Raw genomic sequence first — 24,779 nt, 5'->3', positions numbered from 1 at the left:
TTTTATTGCATTTGCTATAAGTGATACCCACTTATACTAGATTAACACACAAATCTATTCATCATTATGCATAAAACTGACTAAAAAACCACATCTCATATGTACAGTTCACACCCACATTTACCTGCAAGGCATCACTGCAATGTGGCTATTTAAACCAGTGTAAAGCAACCACACAGACATTCAGTGTGCTGGGAGGCACCAAGCCCAACATGCAGATCACTTCAAGTCTGGCGTCATTTGTATCAGTTCTGTGGCTGATTATGTTCAGCCCTGCAGGATTTAAAGCAAAACCTGTCAGCTGCAGTCTGTGGACTGAGCCTCAATTGCCTGTTTTTTCAATGAATGGAGATTTTGTGATTGGGGGGATTTTCTCCATTCACTACTACATGAGTACAGAACAGAACAACTATACCAGGCTGCCACCACAGCCAAAGTGCTCTGGAAGGTCTGTCAGTGAGAGAGGAGTGGACAATACAGAGAGCAAGGAATTATGTTACAATTAAAGATAAATGATAACTTACCACTTTTACTAGTAATGTGTTAGTGGCAATAGAATGCTGTCTTAAATGTTCTGAGATTTTATCTAAAATTCTCTAGTTTTTAATCGGTATTATGTTTCCATACAGCATGGACTTCAGGGAGCTCCGCTTCGCCCGTACCTTGGAATTTACTATCCGTGAGATCAACAACAGTACTGATCTGTTGCCGGACATCACGTTAGGCTACCAGATATATGACTCATGCTCTGCATCATCAATTAAAGTTGCATTTCAGTTTGCAAATGGCTTGGACTCTGTTTTCAGTGACAATAATTCCTGTTCAAAATCTGCAGCTGCTACTGTACCTGCTATAGTAGGAGATTCTTCTTCCACCTCGTCAATTAACATGGCGAGAACACTCGGTCTTTTTGGAATTCCGCAGGTTAATATTGTAGGATACATGATTTTGGGGCTCTAATGTAGGATGTGTAGGTTAATGCTTTAATGTTGTACAACTTATTGACGTAATGAACTCCATTATATTACTCAAGTAACAGTTGTTTGTTTTTCCTTTCATTGAATCACAGGTGAGTCATTCTGCAACCTGCGCATGTCTGAGCGATAAACGGCAGTTTCCTGCCTTCTTTAGGACTGTACCTAGTGACCACCACCAAGCGGCTGCACTGGCGAGAATGGTGAAGTATTATGGGTGGACTTGGATTGGGGCAGTACGGAGTGACACGGACTATGGAAACTACGGAATGGCATCATTTCTAAAGGCTGCACAAAAGGAGGGTATCTGTGTAGAGTACTCTGAAGTGTACTACAGGACACAACCACGCAGTAAACTGGAGAGAGTAGCAAACGTCATCCGCAGATCTATGGCCCGAGTAATAGTAGCGTTTATTAACATAGTTGAGATGAGGTTTATTTTGGAGGAATTAGCACGAAATCCACTCCCTCCACTTCAGTGGATAGGCAGTGAAGCTTGGATCACACATCCAGACTTTCTGCAGTTTAACATTTGCGCTGGTGCTTTAGGTTTTGGGGTCCCCCGGTCAGTTATTCCAGGTTTGCGTGAATTTCTTCTAGACCTTTCTCCAGCACAAGCTTCCAAATCACCCTTGTTAACAGAATTTTGGCAGAGTTCATTCAGCTGTAGCCTAAAAGGGTGGACAGGCTCTTCATCAAACTTCCAGGAATGTGATGGTAGTGAAGATATCCACGCGCTACAGAACCCATACACAGACACATCTCAACTGAGCAACACAATTATGGTGTATGAAGCTACATATGCCATAGCGCATGCTATCCATGGTGTTATTTGCAATGACACCCAATGCAACAAGACCAATACATTCTCACCTTGGCAGGTATAATACTGATACATTTAAAACAAATAAAATAATAATTATTATTACTGAAATAATTATGTATTTAGTTGCACATTTTAAACTATTATCATAAACGTTATGAAAAAGCATTTTCATTTATGATAATATATTCAAGCACTAATTGTGGGCTCAGGATAAACTGAACTTTTTGTGTGTAGAAAGGAATTTAAATAGTGCCATGATCTTTTATTCAGTTCTATTTACTACTTCAGATACTCAACCAGCTCAAGAGTGTGAACTTCTCCACAAAGAATGGTTATCAGGTCAACTTTGATTCTAATGGAGATCCTGTGGCTGTCTATGAGCTTATAAACTTGCAGTTTAAGAAAGATGGCACCTTAGACTCTGTGCCAGTGGGCTACTATGACTCATCCAAACCAACTGGACAGGAGTTCAGCATGATCAGTGCTATCCACTGGGTGGGAGGACAGACAGAGGTGCAGTATAACACACTGTATTTATTCAGCTGTTAAACTCCAGGTCTAGAGGACAAGACTTGAGCTCTTCAGTGTTTTTCCTTCCCCCCAATTTAATGTATGACGTCTTGATTATGAGATGAATTTTAGTCAGGCATGTTGTACACTAATATGTACTTTATAAAGACCACCAAGTGTGCTGTGTGGTGTTATAAAAGACTGTTATAAAATATTTGCATTTGTGTTATTCTCTAATGTGTTGCCCAGGTTCCAGTGTCTGTGTGCAGTGAGAGCTGTCCTCCAGGCACCAGGAAGGCTGTGCAGAAGGGAAGGCCTGTCTGCTGCTATGACTGTATACCATGTGCAGAGGGAGAGATCAGTAACAAGACAGGTTTTGTATCACAGAGTATAATTCAGCAAGAAGATATTCCACCCTTATAATTTGTGTTGGTTTTCAAACTATCAGACAAAGATATTTGCCAATGCTCATTACATGACAGTTCAAACATCCTGACATGGCAACATTCTGCATTTATTTTGTATATAGAAACAGCATACTAGCTCCTGTAATACTTTATGAATACAGCATCTAAATCTAAGTTACCAAGATCTTAAAAAATGTGAAAACACTAAATCCTGAACCACAAAACTTTCATGCCAATTTACTTCAGCTCAGTGGTATTTTATTGTTAAAAAACAAAACAAAAAAAAACAACACCATAGAAAGCACATTTGCAGAAATTCACTTGCAGATGACTACTGATCAAGATGACAGGAACAATGCCAATAAAACTCTAAAATGACAGAGGTTTTTAGAGGAGCCAAGTCAAAAGGAAATCCAACATAGTCTGGATGGATCCAATAATGAAATTGCAATCAGATACGCTGGATGAGTCACTTATGATGAGTTGTATGTGTTCTATGAAGTGATGTCTTGTTAAAGAATTCTGCGTTATAAGGGTCTGATGTTTATCTAATTTCTTAGATTCTGTGGACTGTGTCCGCTGCCCTACTGAGTTCTGGCCCAGCACCAAACAAGACAGCTGCCTCCCCAAACTTGTTGAGTTCCTGTCCTGGGATGACACTCTAGCCATCATTCTGACAGGGTTCTCAATCACTGGGGCCTTCATGTCTTTGTGTGTTGCTACTATCTTCTACAGACACAGGGCATCTCCCATTGTCCGAGCCAACAACTCAGAGCTGAGCTTCCTGCTGCTCTTCTCTCTGACTCTGTGTTTCCTCTGTTCACTTACTTTCATTGGTCGGCCCTCTGAGTGGTCCTGTATGCTGCGCCACACAGCGTTTGGGATCACCTTCGTCCTCTGCATCTCCTGTGTTCTGGGGAAAACAATAGTTGTGTTAATGGCCTTCAGGGCTACAATTCCAGGCAGTAATGTCATGAAATGGTTTGGGCCTCCACAGCAGAGACTCAGTGTCCTTGCCTTCACTCTCATGCAAGCTGTCATTTGTGTAATTTGGTTGAAAGTATCTCCTCCTTTCCCTTTCAGAAATGTAAAACACTACAAAGACAAGATCATTCTAGAATGTAATTTAGGCTCAACCATAGGTTTCTGGGCTGTGCTGGGTTATATAGGATTCCTGGCATTCTTGTGTTTTGTTTTGGCTTTTCTAGCAAGGAAGTTGCCTGATAATTTTAATGAAGCCAAATTCATCACATTCAGCATGCTCATATTCTGTGCAGTTTGGATCACCTTTATTCCATCTTATGTCAGCTCTCCTGGAAAATTCACTGTAGCTGTGGAGATATTTGCTATTCTAGCCTCAAGCTTTGGTTTGGTTATTTGTATTTTTGCTCCTAAGTGTTTCGTAATTTTGTTTAGGCCTGCGCAGAATACCAAGAAACACCTTATGGGTAAAGTTCCCTCTAAATCTCTCTAAGGCATTCCCTCAGATAGAAAAAGTTACCTAAAGCTTCAGCAACATTGTGAAAACAGTGATCCCTGTGCTAAGATCAATATGGCCATAGTAAATCAGATATAAACCTTAATGAAACTTTTCATGTTTGTTTGTGTGAAAACGATCAACAAGCCTGATGAAATTTCCCTTGTATCCCATCACAGAATATAATGCATTTATGAATATTTAGATAATCTTTCTAAAGGTCAAATAATATATAGTTTAACTGTTTTAATCGTATACATTCACGGAAATTAGCTGATGCTTTTATCCAAAGCTGCTTACAATTATGCAACTGAGGGTTAAGGGTCTTGGCCAGGGGCCCCAACAGGGCCAATCTGGTAGTGGTGGGGCTTGAACCAGCAACCTACTGATTACTTGGCATGTGTGAACAGTAAATATGTGCAAATTGTGTTGTATCTGAGCATTTAATGTTTGAAGGCTTGTAATGTACAAGTGTGCTTCTGCAGTTTAGTTAGTTATTTTCTGTACTATGATTTTAACTGACATTTTTATTATTTTATTCCCTATAAACTAGGTTATATGCATACTGACAGTTGGGGCATTTAATTTGCCATGCTCCCTAAATAAACATTGCTCCTTTTTCATTTGCCCATATGAACACTGTTACCTGTAGATTTACAGTAAAACCCTGTGAATTACAGTTAAGTGTTGTACTTACAGTTTATATTATTAGTGGTGTGAAAAAGTGTTTGCCCCCTTCCTGATACCTTATTTCTTTGCATGTTTGTCACACTTAAATGCTTCAGCTCAACCAAATGTAAATATTAGACAAGATAACAAGTAAACAAAATGCAATTTTTAAATGAAGGTTATTATTATTATTATTATTATTATTATTATTATGAGAAAAAAAAAATCCAAACCTACATGGCCCTGTGTGAAAAAGTGATTGTCCCCTAAACCTAAGTGCCACCCTTAGCAGTAACGACTGCAATCAAGCATTTGCAATAACTGGTAATGAGTCTTTTACAGCACTGTGGAGGAATTTTGGCCCATTCATCTTTACAGAATTGTTTTAATTCGGCCACATTGGAGGGTTTTCAAGCATGAACCGCCTTTTTAATGTTATGCCATGGCATCTCAATCAGATTCAGGTCAGGACTTTGACTAGGTCACTCCAAAGTCTTCATTTTGTTTTTCTTAAGCCATTCAGGGGTGGACTTGCTGGTGTGTTTTGGATCATTGTCCTGCTGCAGAACCCAAGTGCACTTAAGCTTGAGGTCACGAACAGATGGCCGGACATTCTCCTGCAGGATTTTTTGGTAGACGACAGAATTCATGGTTCCATTTACCACAGCAAGTCTTCCAGATCCTGAAGCAGCAAAACAGCCCCAGACCATCACACTACCACCATATTTTACTGTTGGTATGATTGTTCCTTTTCTGAAATGCTGTGTTACTTTTACGCCAGATGTAATGGGACATAAACCTTCCAAAATTCTCAAGTCTTCAGGATCATCAAGATGATCTATGGCAAAAGTGAGACAAGCCTTTATGTTCTTGTTGCTCAGCATTGGTTTTTGTTTTGGAACTCTGCCATGCAGGCCATTTTTGCCCAGTCTCTTTCTTATGGTGGAGTCATGAACACTGATCTTACCTGAGGCAAGTGAGGCCTGCAGTTCTGCAGTGACCTCTTGGATGAGTCGTTGCTGCGCTCTTGGGGTAATTTTGGTCAGCTGGCCACTCCTGGGAAGGTTCATTACTGTTCCATGTTTTTGCCATTTGTGGATAATGGCTCTCACTGTGGTTCACTGGAGTGCCAAAGCATTAGAAATGGCTTTACAACCTTTTCCAGACTGCGATCACAATTACTTTCTATCTCCTTTGTTCCTGAATTTCTTTGGATCACCGCATGCCGTCTAGCTTTTGAGGATCTTTTAGTCTACTTAAATTTGTCAGGCAGGTCCTATTTAAGTGATTTCTTGATTGAGAACAGGTGTGGCAGTAATCAGGCCTGAGTGTGGCTAGAGAAATTTAACTCAGCTTTCCAAAGATGTGATAAACCACAGTTAATTTAATATTAATATTTTTCACACAGGGCCATGTAGGTTTGGCTTTTTTTCCCCCTTAATAATAAAAACTTGTGTTTACTTGTGTTATCTTATTTAAATTTGTTTGATGATCTGAAACATTTTAGTGTGACAAACATGCAAAAAAAAAAAAATCAGGAAGGGGGCAAGCATTTTTTCACACCACTGTATATGTATCATTGAGATATTTAAATATCAGAAATCTTTCAAGAAGAAAGTGATGTGACAAGTCACCTTATTGGACAAATCATTAAATTTAGCTTTCCAACTGTTTTCAAGTTGGAATTAAGAGAATGTCTTAATGTATAGGGTTAAGCAACAGTTTATTTAGAGGTTTTCACTTAGTCATTTTATCACAGAGTTCCGCTCTTAGCAGAATAATATTGCTTTTAGGATCAAGAATTAAAAAAGCCCCGCTAGCCTCCTGGCACGCGGCCTACCCAGCCAACACGGAGCAGGCCTTTGAGGATGTAAGATGCGGTAGGAGGCGGTGAGTTCGGGGTCCAACACTTGGGAGGCTGGTATCCAGCATTGCTCCTCTGGCCCGTACTCTTCCCAATCCACAATGTACTGCAACTCTGTGCCTCTCCGTCTGGAATCGAGCAGGGCCCTCTATCTCTAGGGGAGGAGGCGTAGCACTCAAGGGATTATCCTCCTCTGAGAGGGGACTAACCACCACTGGCTTCAGTGCCGACACATGGAAGTCCAGAGAAACCCGGCTGTTTCCAGGCAGGCCAATGTGGTAGGTGACCTTGTTAATATTCCCAGTGATGGTGGACGGACCCTTGTATCTCATGGCTAATTTCCCGTTGGGTCCCGCATGGCCATCTTTTGTTGACACCCACACTTTCTGTCCCGATTTGTAGCAGGGGCTCTCCACGCCTCCTATCCACCTTCCTTTTGTAGTTGCCCATGGCTTTGCACAATTTCTGATGGGCCTCCTCCCACACCTGCTCACTGTGCCGACACCACATCTCCACCACCGGCTGGTCTGACGTGGGTGGATTCCACGGATAGAGCGGGGGTTGGAATCCTAGGACACATTCAAATTGGGTTAACCCAGTCACTGCATGTTGCAGTGAATTCTGGGCATACTCCGCCCAGGGGAGGTAAGCACTTCAGGTATCAGGATGCTTTTGACAGTATAACCACAGAAATTTGCCCAGTTCATGGTTAGCCCCCTCTACCTGACCGTTGGCTTGAGGGTGGTACCCAGATATCAGACTGACCGTAATGTTCAGTTTTCCCAGCAATTCCTTCCACACCCTGGACGTAAATTGCAGCCCCCTATCTGAGACTATGTCCTCGGGCAGCCCAAATTGTTGGAAGACCTGGCGGAAAAGCAGCTCTGTCATCTCCCATGCAGTAGGGAGACCCTTAAGTGGAAGGAATCGCATCATTTTAGAAAACCGGTCCACAATGACTAAGATCATCGTGTTGCCCTCAAAAACAGGTAGATCAGTGACGAAATCAATTGCCAAGTGAGACCAGGGTCATAGAGGTGTGAGTAGTGGAAGCAGCTTACCTGCCGGTGGTGTGCGAGGAATTTTGCTGCGGGCACATTCCATGCAAGATGCCATATACCTGATGATCTCTTCGTTCATGGCAGGCCACCAATAGTGAGTACTCAGTAGCTGGGCCATACAAGTTGATCCTGGGTGGCCTGTCCCCAAATAGATGTGTGCTCACGTGATCAGGGCTCGACGGTGATGGATGGGTACAAAGAGATGGTTCGGTGGGCAGTGTGGGTGTCGAGTCGCTGCCTCTATTTTTTGATCTAGGTCCCATTTCAGTGTGGCCAGGAAACAGGTGGGTGAAAGAACTGGCTCCAAGCTGGTGGACTGGGCTTCTGCATGGTGTTGCCAGGAGAGTGCATCTGCTCTCACATTTTTCTCTCCTGGTCTATAGGTGACACGGAAATTGAATCTCGTAAAGAAGCATGACCACCGGGCTTGTCTGGAATTGAGCATTTTAGCGGATTGGAGGTATGCCAAATTCTTATGGTCTGTGATGACCAAAAAGGGGTGCCATTCTCCCTCTAATCAGTGCCTCCACTCCTCGAACGTTAGTTTCATTAAGGAGTTCACGATCCCCCACACCATAATTCCTCTCTGTGGGGTTTAGTTTCTTTGAAAAGTAGGCAATGGGCTTTACCTGCCATTCCATTGTGTTGGGACAGCACCGCACCCACCCCTACATTCGACACGTCTACCTCCACCACAAATAGCTTATTTGGGTCTAGTTGCTGCAATACCAGAGCATTAGACAAGGTGGCTTTTAGCTCCACAAAGGACCTCTCCATGTCTGAGTTCCATCTGATCCTCTTAGACTGTCCATGGAGTAGGTTGGTGAGAGGTCTAGCCAAAGTACTAAAGGACTTAAGGAATTGACGATAGAAATTCACAAATCCCAGGAAACGTTGTAGTTCCCTGCAAATCTGTGGTCTAGGCCAGCCCATTACTGCTTCCACCTTACATGGTTGCATGCGTACACTGCTCACCTCTATTTTGCAGTAGAGGTGGTTCTGCAGGAGGGTGCAGAGGTCAGCCCCATACATCACAAACATGTTGGTTCCAGGAGGAGGGATAGCTCATGATATCCTCAATATAAGCGATGACAGATCTACCCAAGAACTCCCGTAAGACCTCATTGATGTAGGCTTGAAAGATAAATGGGGCAGGCTCGTTCCAGCGAGTTCCCACAGCTAATGTCCGGAACTCCATGGCGTAATCCACCCTAGTTCAGAGTTCTTGTTTTAGGCATAGCAAGGATTGCCTGCATACTCTCCCTTGACGTGGATGGTAAAACACCACCTTAAGGTCCTGAATGAAACTAGCATAATCATTCATTAGCAGGGAGGCATTAGTTACGAGAGAGGCTCCCCAGGTATGGGCTTTTCCCGTGAGCCTGGAGATTATAAAAACAAAAAAAAACAAGAAGCAGTCTGAGAAAGTGAACAAACCAGTAAGGCAATGGGCAAAGGCAAAAGGCCAAGGCCAAAGCCAGGCAGTAAACAGCAATGCAAGAAACCATTTAGTCTGCATAGACGAGACATGGCAAAACTTTGCAATGAGGAAGTGAAAACAAACAGACTATATCTGCTGGTAGAATAAGGAACCGGTGAGAACTCAATTATTATGGGAAATAGATAGAGCAAGTGAGCTGTGGTAGATCATGGTGGAGTGATGGATGGACTGCTGGCAGGTGGATGCTGGGAGACTTAGTCCAACGCAGGGAGGTGACACTGCCCTGGCTACCTAACACTTGGGCTCTCTGAACTGCATGGGCCAAGTCAGTGTTACCCTCTGCTGTGGGTGTTGTGTGCTTCTTCTGACTTTTCTTTCCAAGTTCTTAACTTCATACTCGCTTGCTCCTGTTCATGTTTTGGCTGCTCTTCCTTGAGTTTGATCCATGGAACAGCCTGGTAGACCCTCTCAGTTCTGTCCTGTAACAGTGAGGGAACGTTGCCCTTATCATTTGAGCCAGTATCTATGATGAATTCAGCACCTGTCCAGGGATCAGAAAATGCATGCTCAGCCTCCTTGGTAGTATAAAGCAAAACCCAGGAATCTCAGCAGATCACCAACTAACAACTGCTTATGGATACGAGTCCGGCTTAGTAACAGCATTGAGCTACTGATAGTCAGAAGCACCAGCTTTTATACTTTTTCCTTGCCAAGGCCACTGGTGGCAGTGGTAGCTCAGTGGTTAAGGTACTTGACTTGTAATCGGAAGGTTGCTGTTCAAGCCCCACCATTGCTAAGTTGCCACTGTTGGGCCCCTGAGCAAGGCCCTTAACCCTCAACTGCTCAAGCTACACTGCAAGTCACTTTGGATAAAAGTGTCAGCTAAATGCTATAAATGTAAATGGTGGCTACTTGGCAAGTCATCTCCACCCTGAACCCCTACCACCCCTAAGGGTGCACTATTAGCATTGTAGTGTAGCAGATATGTGTTGTCTTCTCTCTCACTGGGCTCTGCTGCTGAGCCCTGCCACACTGACCCATCTGGGACAGGGCATATAGTCAGTACCAGCTTCTGCTCAAGAACAGTGCACTCTATTGCAAATCAAAGTTTTTTTAAAAAACTCACACACAAGCAAACAACAGAACCAAACTAAATGGGTGAAATGGAGGAGGTAACTCAAAAAGGCATACACAATACTAAGACAGTAAAAGGCTAGTCAAATTAAAAAGGAATACAATTTAACAAAACCAAGACATAGACACAACTCAACTACAAACAACATTTTAAACACAAATTTGAACTAATAAAGTCTACGCAGAGATGCAGAGTATTCTGGGAGTTTCTCCTAGTCCAGTGGGGTGGGCACATTATTTTATAATGATAGTATACAATTGTGCAATTTAAAAAGAATAACAAAAAAAACAAAAAAAAAAACAAGGCATTCTACTGCTTTTTACTTTTTAAATTAATCATGTGTGAGAGCTTTGACAGTGCTGGAATTCATTGTTCATGTTCTGCATTCTGAGTACATATTTGAGGCCTTTGTTACTTTATTTAGTCCAGTCTTGTATTTGCAGTAATTTCACCCTGCTCTTTGCTAGATACACACACATAGAAAATTATGTCTAATGTTATGATTAACACTGAATACATAATCATGCCTCCTGTGACCAATTCACACCCACATTTTCTGATAGGCCATCACAGCAAGGTGGCTATTTAAACCACTGTAAAGCAGCCATCCTGACCTCCAGAGTGCTGGGAGGAACTAAGCCCAACATGCAGATCACTTCTGGTCTGGTGTCATTTGTATCAGTGCTGTGGATGACTGTGTTCAGCCATGCAGGACGTAATGCAAACGCAGTCAGCTGCAGGCTGTGGGCTGAGCCTCAGTTACCTGGGCTTTCTATGAATGGAGATTTCATAATCGGAGGGATTTTCACTATTCATTACTACGTGAGATCAGAGCAGACTAACTACACCAGGCTGCCAGAACAGCTGCAATGCTCTGGGAGGTCTGTCTGTGAGGATGGAGTGGACAGTACAGAGAGCAGGACACTTTGTTACAACTACAAAGATAAATGATCATTAAAAACAATTATGTAGTTTGGTTAATAGTTATGTTCTTAATGTTATATTAGTAACTTGAAAGTACTACATAAAAAGAAAACAGATGCTATTCTGTTTAATGTTTTGGTAATTTAAGTCTGTCTTACCCTAAACAGCATGGACTTCAGGCAGCTGCGCTTCGCCCGTGCTTTGGAATTCGCCATCCGCGAGATCAACAATGAAACGGTTCTTCTGCCGGGCATCACATTAGGCTACCAGATACACGACTCGTGCTCTGACGTGCAGATGGCAATCAAATGTGCATTTCAGTTTGCGAATGGCGTGGACCCCGTTTTCAATGAATCCTGTTCAAAATCTGCAGCTGCTGCTGTACCTGCGATCGTAGGAGATTCTTCATCCACCCCATCAATTAGCATGGCCAGAATGCTCGGTCTTTTCGGAATTCCACAGGTGAATACCACAAATCGTTTTTAAACCATCGTTTTTAAAATGTTGCTATCGTATTTGAGAGAGTTTTGGGAAAGTTACGTATATATCCCTAGGCCCTACAATCTAACGCAAGACTTTATGTGTATGATAATTTAAGAACCACACCTCATATTATGGTAAGAATCAGGCTACTAAAATAACGGTGCTTTCTCCTTTCATCCAGGTGAGTCATTCCGCAAGCTGCGTGTGTCTGGGCGATAAGAGTCAGTTTCCTGCCTTTTTTAGGACCGTACCGAGTGACCACCATCAAGCGGCCGCACTGGCGAGAATGGTCAAACTCTTTGGCTGGACATGGATTGGGACAGTACGCAGCGACTCTGACTATGGGAATAATGGAATGGCTTCTTTCCTAAAGGCTGCGCAGGAGGAGGGGATCTGTGTGGAGTACTCCGAGGCCTATTACAGGACACAACCACGCAGTAAACTAGAGAGAGTGGCAAATGTCATCCGCAGGTCCACGGCCCGGGTAATAGTAGCGTTTGCTAGCATAGGTGATATGAGGTTTCTTTTAGAGGAATTAGCAAAACCGCCATCGCCTCGGATTCAGTGGATTGGCAGTGAGGCGTGGATCACACAGACAGAGTTTCTGCGGTATAATATGTGTGCTGGTACGATAGGTTTTGGGATCCCCAGATCAGTTATCCCGGGTTTTCGTGAGTTTCTTCTAGACCTCTCTCCAGCGCAAGCCTTGAAATCGCCCCTTCTAAAGGAATTTTGGGAGAGCGCGTTCAGCTGTAGCCTAAAAGGGCGGACAGGCTCCTCAGGGCTTGTGCGAGAATGTGACGGCAGTGAGGACATCCGCGCGCTACAGAACCCATACACAGACACGTCTCAGCTGCGCTTCTCTAACCTGGTGTATAAAGCTACATATGCCATAGCGCATGCTATACATGGTATTGTTTGTAATGACACGCAGTGCGACAAGACCACTGATTTCGAACCGTGGCAGGTACATAACTGCTTCATTTAAAAACCTCAGTTTGCCTTAGAAATGCTGTTTTATGTATTAGAGGCATATATGAAATGAAATATTGATGTATATTCATAAATGATAGAGCTGTGTATTTAATTATATATTTTCTCCCTAATTGTGGGCTGTAGGCGTACTGTGTTTATGTAAATAGGAACTTACCCAGCGTCATTACCTTTCATTAAGTTGTATCTACTACACCAGATACTCGACCAGCTCAAGAGAGTGAACTTCTCCACAAAGAATGGTTATCAGGTTAACTTTGATTCCAGGGGAGATCCTGTAGCTGTCTATGAGCTCACAAACTGGCAGTTTAAGAAAGATGGTACATTAGACTTTGTGCCAGTGGGCTACTATGACTCATCCAAACCAAGAGGACAGGAGTTCAGCATCATCAGTGCTGTTCACTGGGTGGGAGGACAGACAGAGGTACAGTATAACACACACTGTACTTATTCAGCTGTTAAACTCCAGGTTTAGATGAGAAGACCTGAGCTCTTCAGGGTTTTTCCTTCTTCCCGATTTAATGTATGAAGTCTTGATTATGAGATGAATTTTAGTCAGGCACGTTATAGTAGGACAAACACTAATATGTGTTTTATGGAGATCACCAAGTGTGCTGTGTGAGGTTATAAAAGATTGTTATTCTCTAATGTGTTTCGCAGGTTCCAGTGTCTGTGTGCAGTGAGAGCTGTCCTCCAGGCACCAGGAAGGCTGTGCAGAAGGGAAGGCCTGTCTGCTGCTATGACTGTATACCATGTGCAGAGGGAGAGATCAGTAACAAGACAGGTTTTGTATCACAGAGTATAAAGCAGCAAGAAGATATTCCACCCTTATAATTTGTGTTGGTTTTCAAACTATCAGATAAAGATACACTGCCTTGCCAAAAAAAAACAAAACCTGTATGTAACCACCTGTATTTAACTAAGCAAATAGGTAAGAGCCTCCTAATGGATAATGACTGCATGGATGATTATGCTTCAGCTGGCAATGAGTTATTTAACCCTAACTGATGCAGTGAGTAGCTTCTCATTTGTTAAACAACCATGTCGAAAGACATATCCTGTGGTTGTAGAAAAGATGTTAATCTGTTTTAGGAGGGTCAAATTATTGGCATGCATCAAGCAGAGAAAACATCTAAGGAGATTGCTGAAACTACTAAAATCAGGTTTAGAACTGTCCAACGCATTATTAAAAAGTGGAAGGACAGTGGGGAAACATCATCTTCGGGGAAGGAATGTGGTAGGAAACAAATCTTGAATGATTGTGATCGGCGATCACTTAAACGGGTGAAATCAAATCGTAGAAAAACAACAGTAGAACTTGGGGATATGTTTAATAGTGAAAGTAAGAGCATTTCCACGTGCACAATGCAAAGGGAACTCAAGGGATTGGGACTAAACAGCTGTGTAGCGTTAAGAAAACCACTTATCAGTGAGGCTAACCAGTAAAAACAGCTTCAGTTTGCTAGGGAGAATAAAGATTGGCCTCTGGAGCAATGGAAGAAGGTCATGTGGTCTGATGAGTCCAGATTTACCCTGTTCCAGAGTGATGGGCGCATCAGCGTAGGAAGAGAGGCAGCTGAAGTGATGCACCCATCATGCCTAGTGCCTACCATACAAGCCTGTGGGGGCAGTGCTATGATCTGAGGTTCAGCAACGTTATGTGCCCAAAGAATGAGGTCAGTTCAGACTACCTGAAAATACTGAATGACCAGATTATTCCATCGATGGATTTTTTTCTTCCCTGATGGCACAGGCATATTCCAAGAGGACAATGCCAGGATTCATCGAGCTCAAATTGTGAAAGAGTTCAGGGAGCATGAGACATCATTTTCACACATGGATTGGCACAGAGTGCAGACCTGAACCCCATTGAGAATCTTTGGGATGTGCTGGAGAAGACTTTGCGCAGTGGTCCAAATCTCCCATCATCAATACAAGATCTTGGGGGGGGGGGTTAATGCAACTCTGGACAGAAATAAATGTTGTGACATTGCAGAAGCTTGTGGAAATGATGCCACAGCAAATGCATGCCATAATCAAAGCTAAAGGCAGTCCAATGAAATATTAGTGTATGACCTTTTTTTTGGCCAGGCAGTGTATTTGCCAATGCTCATTATATAACAGTTCATGCTAAAAAGTGTATTTACCCGATGTGTATTTACCTGAATGCTATTATTACATGGCAGATTTGTTCAGTGAAGTAAAAACTACTATCAGTCATTTGAATTTACCAAAAAGGGACTGATATTCTATAGGTACAGCTAGACAATAATAACTGGAAACTAAGTGTATATTGTGAGGATCTATTATAGGTCTCAGGCTTGCATGGAATGCAGACTTCTTCTCAAATTTCTTAGATTCTCTGGACTGTGTGCGCTGCCCTCCTGAGTTCTGGCCCAACATAAACCAAGACAGCTGCCTACCCAAGCCTGTTGAGTTCCTGTCCTGGGATGACAATCTAGCCATCATTCTGACAGTGTTCTCCATCACTGGGGCCTTCATGGCTGTGTGTGTTACTATTGTCTTCTATAAACACAGGGCATCTCCCATCGTCCGAGCCAACAACTCAGAGCTGAGCTTCCTGCTGCTCTTCTCTCTGACTCTGTGTTTCCTCTGTTCACTTACTTTTATTGGTCGGCCCTCTGAGTGGTCCTGTATGCTGCGCCACACAGCATTTGGTATAACCTTTGTCCTCTGCATCTCCTGTGTTCTGGGGAAAACAATAGTGGTGTTAATGGCCTTCAGGGCTACACTTCCAGGCAGCAATGTCATGAAATGGTTTGGGCCTCCACAGCAGAGACTCAGTGTTCTTGCCTTCACACTTATACAGGTCCTTATTTGTGTGTTTTGGCTAAAAATATCTCCTCCATTCCCCTACAAAAATCTAAAGCACTACAAGGAAAAGATAATCTTGGAATGTAGCTTAGGTTCAGCTATAGGGTTTTGGGCTGTACTCGGTTATATAGGATGTTTGGCTTTTCTGTGTTTTGTTTTGGCTTTTCTGGCCCGAAAGTTACCTGACAACTTTAATGAAGCCAAATTCATCACATTCAGCATGCTCATATTCAGTGTAGTTTGGATCACATTTATTCCTGCTTATGTCACCTCTCCCGGAAAATTTACTGTAGCTGTTGAGATATTTGCTATTCTGGCCTCAAGCTTTGGTTTGATTATTTGCATCTTTGCTCCCAAATGTTTCATTATTCTCCTTAGACCAGATCAAAATACCAAAAAACATCTTATGGGTAAAGTTCCCTCTAAGGGCCTTTAAAGCCAACCCTCAAACTAATAGCAAATGGGAATGTCCAGAATCCTAAATAAAATATGGCCATTTATTTTTATGCCTTCCTGCAACATCCTCACTGAAACATTTTTTGAATAAACTGTTATGTTTGCATAGACTAAAAAAAAAAAGGGGGGGGGGGATGGGGCAAGCTGGATGAACTTTTGATGGATTTTTAGCTAATCTTTCCCAACTTTAAATTATTTGCTAAATCTTTGTTCCCACATATTCAAATATTGATTTGTGGCTCTGTCTTTGTGACCAATAAATAGGTGCTGCTTTTGTTTGATATGAGTGTTTAATATTTGAACGGCTGTGAAATGGATTTGCATATGCATGTTTTTGTTTTATTTATAGATCAGATCTTTAATGTCACATTGCTTAATAAATGCAACATCAAGCAACAGGTTTATATAGCAGAATCAGATAAATTATTGTTATTGCTTAATTACATATACAAACATTTATTTTAAAGTGTTAGGTTTAATGTTTTGGTTCTACAAAAAAAAAAAGTTAGTTTTAATAAAGTTGGTAGTTTGTAAGCAATACCTCCTGTATACTGTAACGCGATGTTTATTGAGAGACACAAGACAACGTAGCGCTTAGGCTAACGTGAGGTCATACACCGACAACATCCACCATTACACAGGAGACTTATATACACGCACAATAACGACACAAAATGAGGAACAGGTGGTCATACGAACGAACACAGACGTCTGCGAGGAGGGGCCGTACCGTCACAGAGCAGTGTGACTGTGCGCCAGTCTAACGAAACCAACGCCAAACAGCAAGGCCGGAGGACCGCGCGATCTGACATGGCCCATCACGAGCAGGACAGAGGGGAGGAAGACAGGAACCAAGACAGACACGGGGACGGACACGCTGACAGGTACAGACACAAAGGGGGACAAAGTTACGGGCACATTAAGCGTGACAAGGATTGGCAGTGACAAGGACATATACATGAACAAAATTCTAGAAAGAGTTGTAAGTGCAGGGAAGCTGGCAGGAACCCCAGCCTGTCCCCCAGTCATCGCCTTGGTCAAAGTTCGACTCGCCTGTGGAGGATCGCCCTTCATAGATTTGGGTGGCGCTGGCTTTCCTGGCTTTGTGGCAGACGCCTCAGGAAGCGCACCAGCTGTTCTGTCTGTCTCTGGGGCGGGCACTGGTGACGCCTCCTTGAAGCTTAGGCACACGAGGTCTTGGGCTGTCTTAGGTGAGGAGTGTCCGCAGATGACGGCGCCACCATCCTTTTTCTTCCCCTTCTTCGTTTTGCTCCTCTTCCCTAACATCCTTCGGCGGTCGGTGTTCCTGTAACGCGAGGAGGCTTGGCAGGATGCAAATATGAGCCTTGTAGCACACAACAAGGACACTGTAGCACTTAAGCTAACGTGAGGTCAAACACTTTCACAATTAAACAAGATAATTATATACACGCACAATAACGACACAAAACGAGGAGCAGATGTGAAAAATGGAGAGGGTGTGGACATACGAACACACACACGTACACACGGAGACGTCTGAGAGGAGGGGCCGTACTGTGACATATACATACCTAGCTATATTTTACCAAACCTTTTTCAGGTAATGTCATAACATCCCATATTTCCACTGACCTCTTTCATGAAATTAATTTGAAAGGACAGGTGTGAAATAAATAAATAAATAAATATGTGTATGTGACAGGGAACAAATCGTATGGACCAGGAAGATGTGGCCAAATACTGTGGGTATAACCCAACAGCCAGGAAGGAATGAGTGGGGCAGGGTTGACTAACAGCCTTGGTCAGGCCGTTGGAAGGCTGAAGGGGGCAGAAGACTGGTGAGACCAGAGGTCCAGAGGGAGCCAGTGCCTGTTCAAGTTTCAGTGCCCTCTTAAGAGAGAGGAAGGGAAATGTTAGTCTTGTCTGTGGTGTTTCATCTCAACTATAACTTGTGGCTTCCAGTTTTGACTGTAACTTGTGGTTATTGAGGCTGACGAGGGCTAAAAGCCCTAATCGGTGTTGGCCAGCCATGCATGGTTTGTGGGGGCACCCCCTCCCAGCATGTGTTTGTCTGGCTGCCCACAAGGATAGTGCTGACCCTGTGGTCTTGGTGTTGAACACAAGAACATTGTGTTGTGGATCAGGAAGCACACAAATGATGGATAGGGAAGCTGGAATCTACAGCTGGAAACTGACTGAAAGGATGAGATGGAGCTGGAGAAGTTTTTTGGCTTTAAACCAGCATACTTCAGCACACTTAACAATTATATTTAAATAACTATGAAGTTAAAATGCAGACTCTTGGTTTCAGTTCAAGTATATTTGCACCTTTATTTGAATAGTCTTATTCAAATCAAATCCATTTTTATACATAGCCCACATTTCTAATGTCCTTAAGGAACTGCACAAATTAACATCATCTTAAATTCAATTGTCAAATTAAGCATTTGATGGTAAATTATTTTGGCTTCATTCATTTTTTTTTTTTTTTTTTTTTTTTACCTATAAACAGTTTTTGATCTTTAAAACCTTTCCAAACCAGTATTGCTGAAGTGATTTTTTTTTCTTTCTCCAGACTTTCCTCTCTCTGTCACTCTGGTGCAGGGTATTTGTGTACTGCTTCTTGGTTAATGTTAAGTTAATTAATGGAGTTATGGAATACCTGAAAGTGGGAGGAAGACCACACCTGAAACTCTGCCCTTATTTCTCACTATACTACCAAATTTCCTCATTTTGGTGAATCTCACTTCCCTTGTCGTCCCTGACTGCTCCCTGGGTTCTGTATTTCCTGCCCTTTCTCTTTCCATCTTCAGTAGGGTGGGTGGAAGGGATTCTCCCACCTATGTAGACCATCCAGAATTCTAGTCAAAAGTTTATTTGAGCACCCACCAACTCCCCTTGCACATTTACAGTCTCTCAATTACCTGTATTTTAGCATTTATAGAGGGCGTGGTCTGCACTAGCAAAATGTACCAGCAGTAAGAACCATTTGGTCATTTCTCTGTCTGGAAGTTTACTTTAGTGTTCTTTGATTCTCCAAAGATTCAGATTCAAATAGTACAACTTGAATCAGCTCAAATGTCAAACATTTGAACAAGAAACCTCTGACATATTGTCTAATTATTAATTGTCCCCCAATGGAATTAAAATGTTAAAAATATTATAGCTGGAAATCTGCACTCCAGCTTAATAATCATTAGTTCATTATAAACCCAATGTTCTATAGTAAAGAACCAAGAACCAATGAGCTATAAAAACTCAATGCTGCACATTAGTATTTCAAAGTAGACATACTTTATAATCATTATAAAAGAAAGTAATTGACTATGAATATTGTTCCTTTGTTATATGTCATTTTTCTTGAGGGTAATGCAGCTATCTGTTATGGATGGTGTGTGTTGAATTTACAGTAGCGACACCTTACTATTCACCAGAAAGTCACATAATGAAAAGTCATGGCCATCATCACACTGAATGCATAACCACACCTCCAGTGCCCTATTCATGACCATATTCACTACCAGGGCATCATAGCAGATGGCTATTTAAAGCATCAAGACAAAGACATACTGACAGTCAAAGTGCTGGAAGACCTGACATCACCATGTTGCTTGTTATAAGTCTGTTGCCATTTGTATCAGTGCTGTGGATGACTGTGTTCAGCCCTGCAGGATGTAAAGCAAACCCAGTCAGCTGCAGGCTGTGGGCTGAGCCTCAGTTGCCTGGACTGTCTTTGAATGGAGATTTTATAATTGGAGGGATTTTTAACATTCATTACTACATGAGATCAGAACAGAACACCTACACCTCGATGCCAGCACAGCCACGCTGCTCTGGGAGGTCTGTGTGAGAGGTGTAGGCAATAGTGACAGCAGCACATTTAATTATAGAAATATGATTATTAAGATAAAATTATATTCAACTTTTTGAGGTCATAAGAAACTATGGTTTTTGTATAAAATTTCCAAATTTTTGCTGTCTTACTGTGTCCAAACAGCATGGATTTCAGAGAACTGCGCTTCGCCCGTGCCATGGAATTTACCATCCATGAGATCAACAACAGTACAGATCTCCTGCCGGGCATCACGTTAGGTTACCAGATATACGACTCGTGCTCTGCAGTGCAGATGGCAATCAAAGTTGCATTTCAGTTTGTTAATGGCGTGGACCCCGTTTTCAATAGCACCAGTTCCTGTTCAAAATATGCAGCTGCTACTGTTCCTGCAATAGTAGGAGATTCTTCTTCCACCTCGTCAATTAGTATGGCGAGAACTCTCGGTCTTTTTGGAATTCCACAGGTTAATATTGTACGCTATATCAATCTGTCTAATGTTTTAAGAGACAAATAGTTGCAGAATAATTATTTATAAATTATGCCACAAACCTGTTGTTTAATGTAAAATACGTAGGCTAATGGGAGGTGAAAATGCAACATCACGTGTTTTAAAATTTTCAAATGTCTTATATACGGTTTTGCGTTAATGTTAGGGAATACCGACTTATACAAGGCTTCACAGACCTATAGCCTATAATATAGTCGACATATAGTGTAAGATATGTAGACCAGTACTTTAGAGACGTTTAGTACAATAAGAACAGTTGCCTAAATAGATCTGAATCAGGCTACTCAATTAATGAATCTTTATTCCCTCACTGGCAACATATATTACCAAAATATACATCTTAAAGCAAACTATTGTTTAACGCTTTTTTCCTTCCTCCACTAAATGACAGGTGAGTCACTACGCAACCTGCACGTGCCTGAGCGATAAGAGTCAGTTTCCTGCCTTCTTTCGGACGGTACCTAGTGACGAACACCAAGCGGCCGCACTGGCGAGAATGGTGAAGTATTTCGGCTGGACATGGATTGGGGCAGTGCGCAGCGACACGGACTACGGAAACTACGGAATGGCAAAGTTTCTAAAGGCTGCTCAGGAGGAGGGGATCTGTGTGGAGTACTCCGAGGTCTACTACAGGACACAACCGCGCAGTAAACTGGAGAGAGTGGCAAATGTCATCCGCAGATCCACGGCTCGCGTGATAGTAGCGTTTGTTCATGCAGGAGACATGAGGTTTATCTTGGAAGAACTGGTCCAGCAGCCATCCCCTCTGCTTCAGTGGATTGGCAGCGACACATGGATCATAGATCCAGAATTTCTACGATTTAATATATGCGCTGGTGCGTTAGGTTTTGGAGTCCCACGGTCAGTTTTTCCAGGTCTTCGTGAGTTTCTTCTAGACCTCTCTCCAGAACAAGCCTCGGAATCATCCATATTAACCGAATTTTGGGAGAGCTCGTTCAGTTGTAGCCTAAAAGGGCGGACAGGCTCCTCAGCGCTCTTGCGGGAATGTGACGGTAGTGAGGACATCCGCGCGCTACAGAACCCATACACAGACACGTCTCAGCTGCGCGTTACTAACATGGTGTATAAAGCTACATATGCCATAGCACATGCTATGCATGGTGTTATTTGTTCTGACAGACAATGCAACAAAACCATTAAATTCGCACCCTGGCAGGTATTAATTTTAACTTGGTTCAAATCTGTAAATTAGCCCACTTGCTTATTAGTTGTAATAATTACGTATATTAGTTGCATATATTTGTGTAATAAAATTAATATAAATATTCATGACCTATAATATAGCTATTATTTCAACTCATGTACTGCAACATCACTAGTACTCCTGGTGTCTATTATCTATAGAGCAAAAAGTGCCATGACCTTTCACAAATTGTGTCTATTAATGCAGATTGTAAACCAGCTCAAGAAAGTGAGCTTCACTACAAACAATGGTTATCATGTCAAATTTGATTCAAATGGAGATCCCATAGCTGTCTATGAGCTCATAAACTGGCAGTTTAAAAATGATGGTCATTTAAATATGGTGCCAGTTGGCTACTATGACTCATCCAAAGCCAGAGGACAGGAGTTCAGAATGAACAGTGCTATCAGTTGGATGGGAGGACAGACAGAGGTACACTATAACACACCCTGTACTTAGCCAGTACAAAGCAAAGGCTCTCAAACTCCACATCTGGAGGATAATACTGGACTACTCAGTGTTTTTCTTGTTTGTATATCTGATTGAGTTAATTTAGTCCTGCTGTTGAATTGAATCAGATGTGTCAGAATAGGAAACAATAAAACAGTGCTGCTTAATGACCTCCAGGGCCATATTTCTCTTAAATGTTCCTTTATTTACTTTCCCAGGTACCAGTGTCTGTGTGCAGTGAGAGCTGCCCCCCAGGCACCAGGAAGGCTGTGCAGAAGGGAAGGCCTGTCTGCTGCTTTGACTGTATACCATGTGCAGAGGGAGAGATCAGTAACAAGACAGGTTTTGTATCACAGAGTATAAAGCAGCAAGAAGATATTCCACCCTTATAATTTGTGTTGGTTTTCAAACTATCAGATAAAGATACACTGCCTTGCCAAAAAAAAAAAGAAGGTCACCACCTATATTTAACTAAGCAAATAGGTAAGAGCCTCCTATTGGATAATTACTGCATGGGTGATTATGCTTCAGCTGGCAATGAGTTATTTAACCCTAACTGATGCAGTGAGTAGCTTTTCATTTGTTAAACAACCATGTCAAAAGACATATCCTGTGGTTGTAGAAAAGATGTTAATCTGTATTAGAAGGGTCAAATTATTGGCATGCATCAAGCAGAGAAAACATCTAAGGAGATTGCTGAAACTACTAAAATCGGGTTTAGAACTGTCCAACGCATTATTAAAAAGTGGAAGGACAGTGGGTTGTGTATCATATACATTACATAGAATGTCTTTTGCCTTATTTCTCATTCTATAGAATAAACAGCAATAACAGCTCATTCCTCAGCAGTACATCTGCCTGGGCCTCATTCTGTCTTTATTTATCATGTAATATGTAGCAGATCCCAGTCTTGCAATGCATCAGATCGCCCTAATGAGCATAGCATCCACTGTCAGTGCATTAGTGATGTTAATATGTTTTTAATTTTTTTAATAACCATTTCATTTTGAAGAGTAAACAGAGATACAGTATATTTAGTGGTGATTCTCAAGTTTCCTGATTGTAAGGCTTTATTATTGAGTTCTGTCTCTTTATAAGGTTCTTAGTTTGTTTTTTTTTGGTTTCTTAGATTCTGTGGATTGTCTGCGCTGCCCTCTGGATTTCTGGCCAAACAACAAACAAGACAGCTGCCACCCCAAGTCCGTTGAGTTCCTGTCCTGGGATGACACTTTGGGCATTATCCTGATAGTATCCTCCATTGCTGGGGCCTTCATGGCTGTATGTGTTACTGTAGTCTTCTATAAACACAGGGCGTCTCCCATCATCCGAGCCAACAACTCAGAGCTGAGCTTCCTGCTGCTCTTCTCTCTTACTCTGTGTTTCCTCTGTTCACTTACTTTCATTGGTCAACCTTCTGAGTGGTCCTGTATGCTGCGTCACACAGCATTTGGGATTACCTTCGTCCTCTGCATCTCCTGTGTTCTGGGAAAAACAATAGTGGTGTTAATGGCTTTCAGGGCTACACTTCCAGGCAGTAATGTCATGAAATGGTTTGGGCCTCCACAGCAGAGACTCAGTGTTCTTGTTTTCACTCTCATACAGGTCCTTATTTGTGTCATTTGGTTAAAATTATCACCACCTTACCCCTTCAAAAATCTAAAGCACTACAAAGAACGCATCATCTTGGAATGTGGTTTAGGTTCAGCTATAGGTTTCTGGGCTGTGCTGGGTTATATAGGATGTTTGGCTTTTCTTTGTTTTCTTTTAGCTTTTCTAGCACGGAAGCTGCCTGATAACTTTAATGAAGCCAAATTTATCACATTCAGCATGCTCATATTCTGTGCAGTTTGGATCACCTTTATTCCATCTTATGTCAGCTCTCCTGGAAAATTCACTGTAGCTGTGGAGGTATTTGCTATTCTGGCCTCAAGCTTTGGTTTGATTATTTGTATTTTTGCTCCCAAGTGTTTCATAATCATTTTTAGGCCAGAGCAGAATACCAAGAAACACATTATGGGCAAAGTTCAATCTAAAGGTCTTTGAGACCTTCACACAAACAGCAAAGTTAATATGGATGTCCAGCATATTAAATAAAATGTGACCAGTCATGATTATATTTACCTACCATTCTTTATCATTCTTTACAAGAACTTAAAACTTTTCACATATATAGCTGTACTGATAATGAACTCTATGATAAATAAATATTTGCTGTTATTGTCAGTGAGTGTAAAATTTGTTAATACGAACCCATTAAATGTTCTCTGTAATATTTATAGACCTGATTTTACCTGATTTTTAAATTGGTTAATAAGACACGCAATGCCAGATATAAATGAAAGCTATTCTGCTGTCCAACTGCCACTGTTGTTAAGACAGAAATGTTATTCTTTCATTACTTATACACTATGTGGCAAAAAGTATATGGACACCTAACTATTATACCAATGTCAGCTTTGGTAATTTGCCCATTCCAAAACCATGCCAACATAACAGCCTCCACTCTTCTAAGTAGGTATTTCACAACATCTTGGTGTATGTCTGTGGATTTATTATACTTATTTAGTTATAAGCGCATTTGTCAGGTCAGGCATTGATGTTGGACATAAAGGCCTGGCTTGCAATTAATGTTTCAGTTCATCTCAAATGTGTTCACTGGGGATGGGGTCAGGGCTCTGTGGAGGTCACAGAATTTCTCCAACACCAGATTTGGCAAACCATGTCTTTATAGGGGCACAGTCATGC

General features: G+C 42.0%; 3 protein-coding genes across 5 annotated transcripts; all 3 read left to right on the top strand.

Annotated features, from left to right (window-relative positions):
* Positions 1–213: 213 nt before the first annotated feature.
* LOC113589733 (extracellular calcium-sensing receptor-like) lies at positions 214–4,917 on the top strand. Its single transcript, XM_027029523.3, has 6 exons — positions 214–448; positions 630–924; positions 1,070–1,855; positions 2,089–2,313; positions 2,560–2,683; positions 3,278–4,917. Exons 1-6 carry the CDS (start codon positions 264–266, stop codon positions 4,189–4,191), a joined length of 2,529 nt encoding a protein of 842 aa, XP_026885324.3. The 5' UTR covers positions 214–263; the 3' UTR covers positions 4,192–4,917.
* Positions 4,918–11,017: 6,100 nt separating this feature from the next.
* LOC113589734 (extracellular calcium-sensing receptor-like) lies at positions 11,018–16,160 on the top strand. The gene is made up of 6 exons (XM_027029524.3): positions 11,018–11,245; positions 11,456–11,750; positions 11,953–12,738; positions 12,964–13,188; positions 13,425–13,548; positions 15,122–16,160. Exons 1-6 carry the CDS (start codon positions 11,055–11,057, stop codon positions 16,033–16,035), a joined length of 2,535 nt encoding a protein of 844 aa, XP_026885325.3. The 5' UTR covers positions 11,018–11,054; the 3' UTR covers positions 16,036–16,160.
* A 3,507-nt stretch (positions 16,161–19,667) lies between these two features.
* Positions 19,668–24,200, top strand: LOC113589741 (extracellular calcium-sensing receptor-like). 3 transcript variants are annotated; one of them, XM_027029531.3, is made up of 6 exons: positions 19,668–19,877; positions 20,035–20,335; positions 20,772–21,557; positions 21,792–22,016; positions 22,253–22,376; positions 23,164–24,200. In XM_027029531.3, exons 1-6 carry the CDS (start codon positions 19,687–19,689, stop codon positions 24,075–24,077), a joined length of 2,541 nt encoding a protein of 846 aa, XP_026885332.3. In that variant the 5' UTR covers positions 19,668–19,686; the 3' UTR covers positions 24,078–24,200. The 3 variants fall into 3 exon arrangements, with proteins under 3 accessions (XP_026885332.3, XP_081571703.1, XP_081571702.1); XM_081715577.1 differs by having other exon boundaries at positions 19,668–19,883; positions 20,047–20,335; XM_081715576.1 differs by having other exon boundaries at positions 19,668–19,883.
* The last annotated feature ends 579 nt before the right edge of the window (positions 24,201–24,779 follow it).

The sequence above is a fragment of the Electrophorus electricus genome, chromosome 6 (assembly GCF_041902795.1).
Source record: "Electrophorus electricus isolate QZ-2024a chromosome 6, ASM4190279v1, whole genome shotgun sequence".
Lineage (NCBI taxonomy): Eukaryota > Metazoa > Chordata > Actinopteri > Gymnotiformes > Gymnotidae > Electrophorus > Electrophorus electricus.
The sequence above is the reverse complement of the archived record's forward strand: the minus strand, read 5'-3'. Positions and strand labels throughout refer to the sequence as shown.

Bases quoted from the DNA above. Each gene is read 5' to 3' on its own strand.
- LOC113589733 (XM_027029523.3), top strand. From the start codon at position 264: ATGTTCAGCCCTGCAGGATTTAAAGCAAAACCTGTCAGCTGCAGTCTG. The intron at 925-1,069 runs GTTAATATTGTA...ATTGAATCACAG, and splicing joins GTCTTTTTGGAATTCCGCAG to GTGAGTCATTCTGCAACCTG. The intron at 2,684-3,277 runs GTTTTGTATCAC...CTAATTTCTTAG, and splicing joins AGAGATCAGTAACAAGACAG to ATTCTGTGGACTGTGTCCGC.
- LOC113589734 (XM_027029524.3), top strand. From the start codon at position 11,055: ATGACTGTGTTCAGCCATGCAGGACGTAATGCAAACGCAGTCAGCTGC. The intron at 13,189-13,424 runs GTACAGTATAAC...TGTGTTTCGCAG, and splicing joins GGGTGGGAGGACAGACAGAG to GTTCCAGTGTCTGTGTGCAG. The intron at 13,549-15,121 runs GTTTTGTATCAC...CAAATTTCTTAG, and splicing joins AGAGATCAGTAACAAGACAG to ATTCTCTGGACTGTGTGCGC.
- LOC113589741 (XM_081715576.1), top strand. From the start codon at position 19,687: ATGACTGTGTTCAGCCCTGCAGGATGTAAAGCAAACCCAGTCAGCTGC. The intron at 19,884-20,034 runs GTGAGAGGTGTA...GTGTCCAAACAG, and splicing joins CGCTGCTCTGGGAGGTCTGT to CATGGATTTCAGAGAACTGC. The intron at 20,336-20,771 runs GTTAATATTGTA...ACTAAATGACAG, and splicing joins GTCTTTTTGGAATTCCACAG to GTGAGTCACTACGCAACCTG.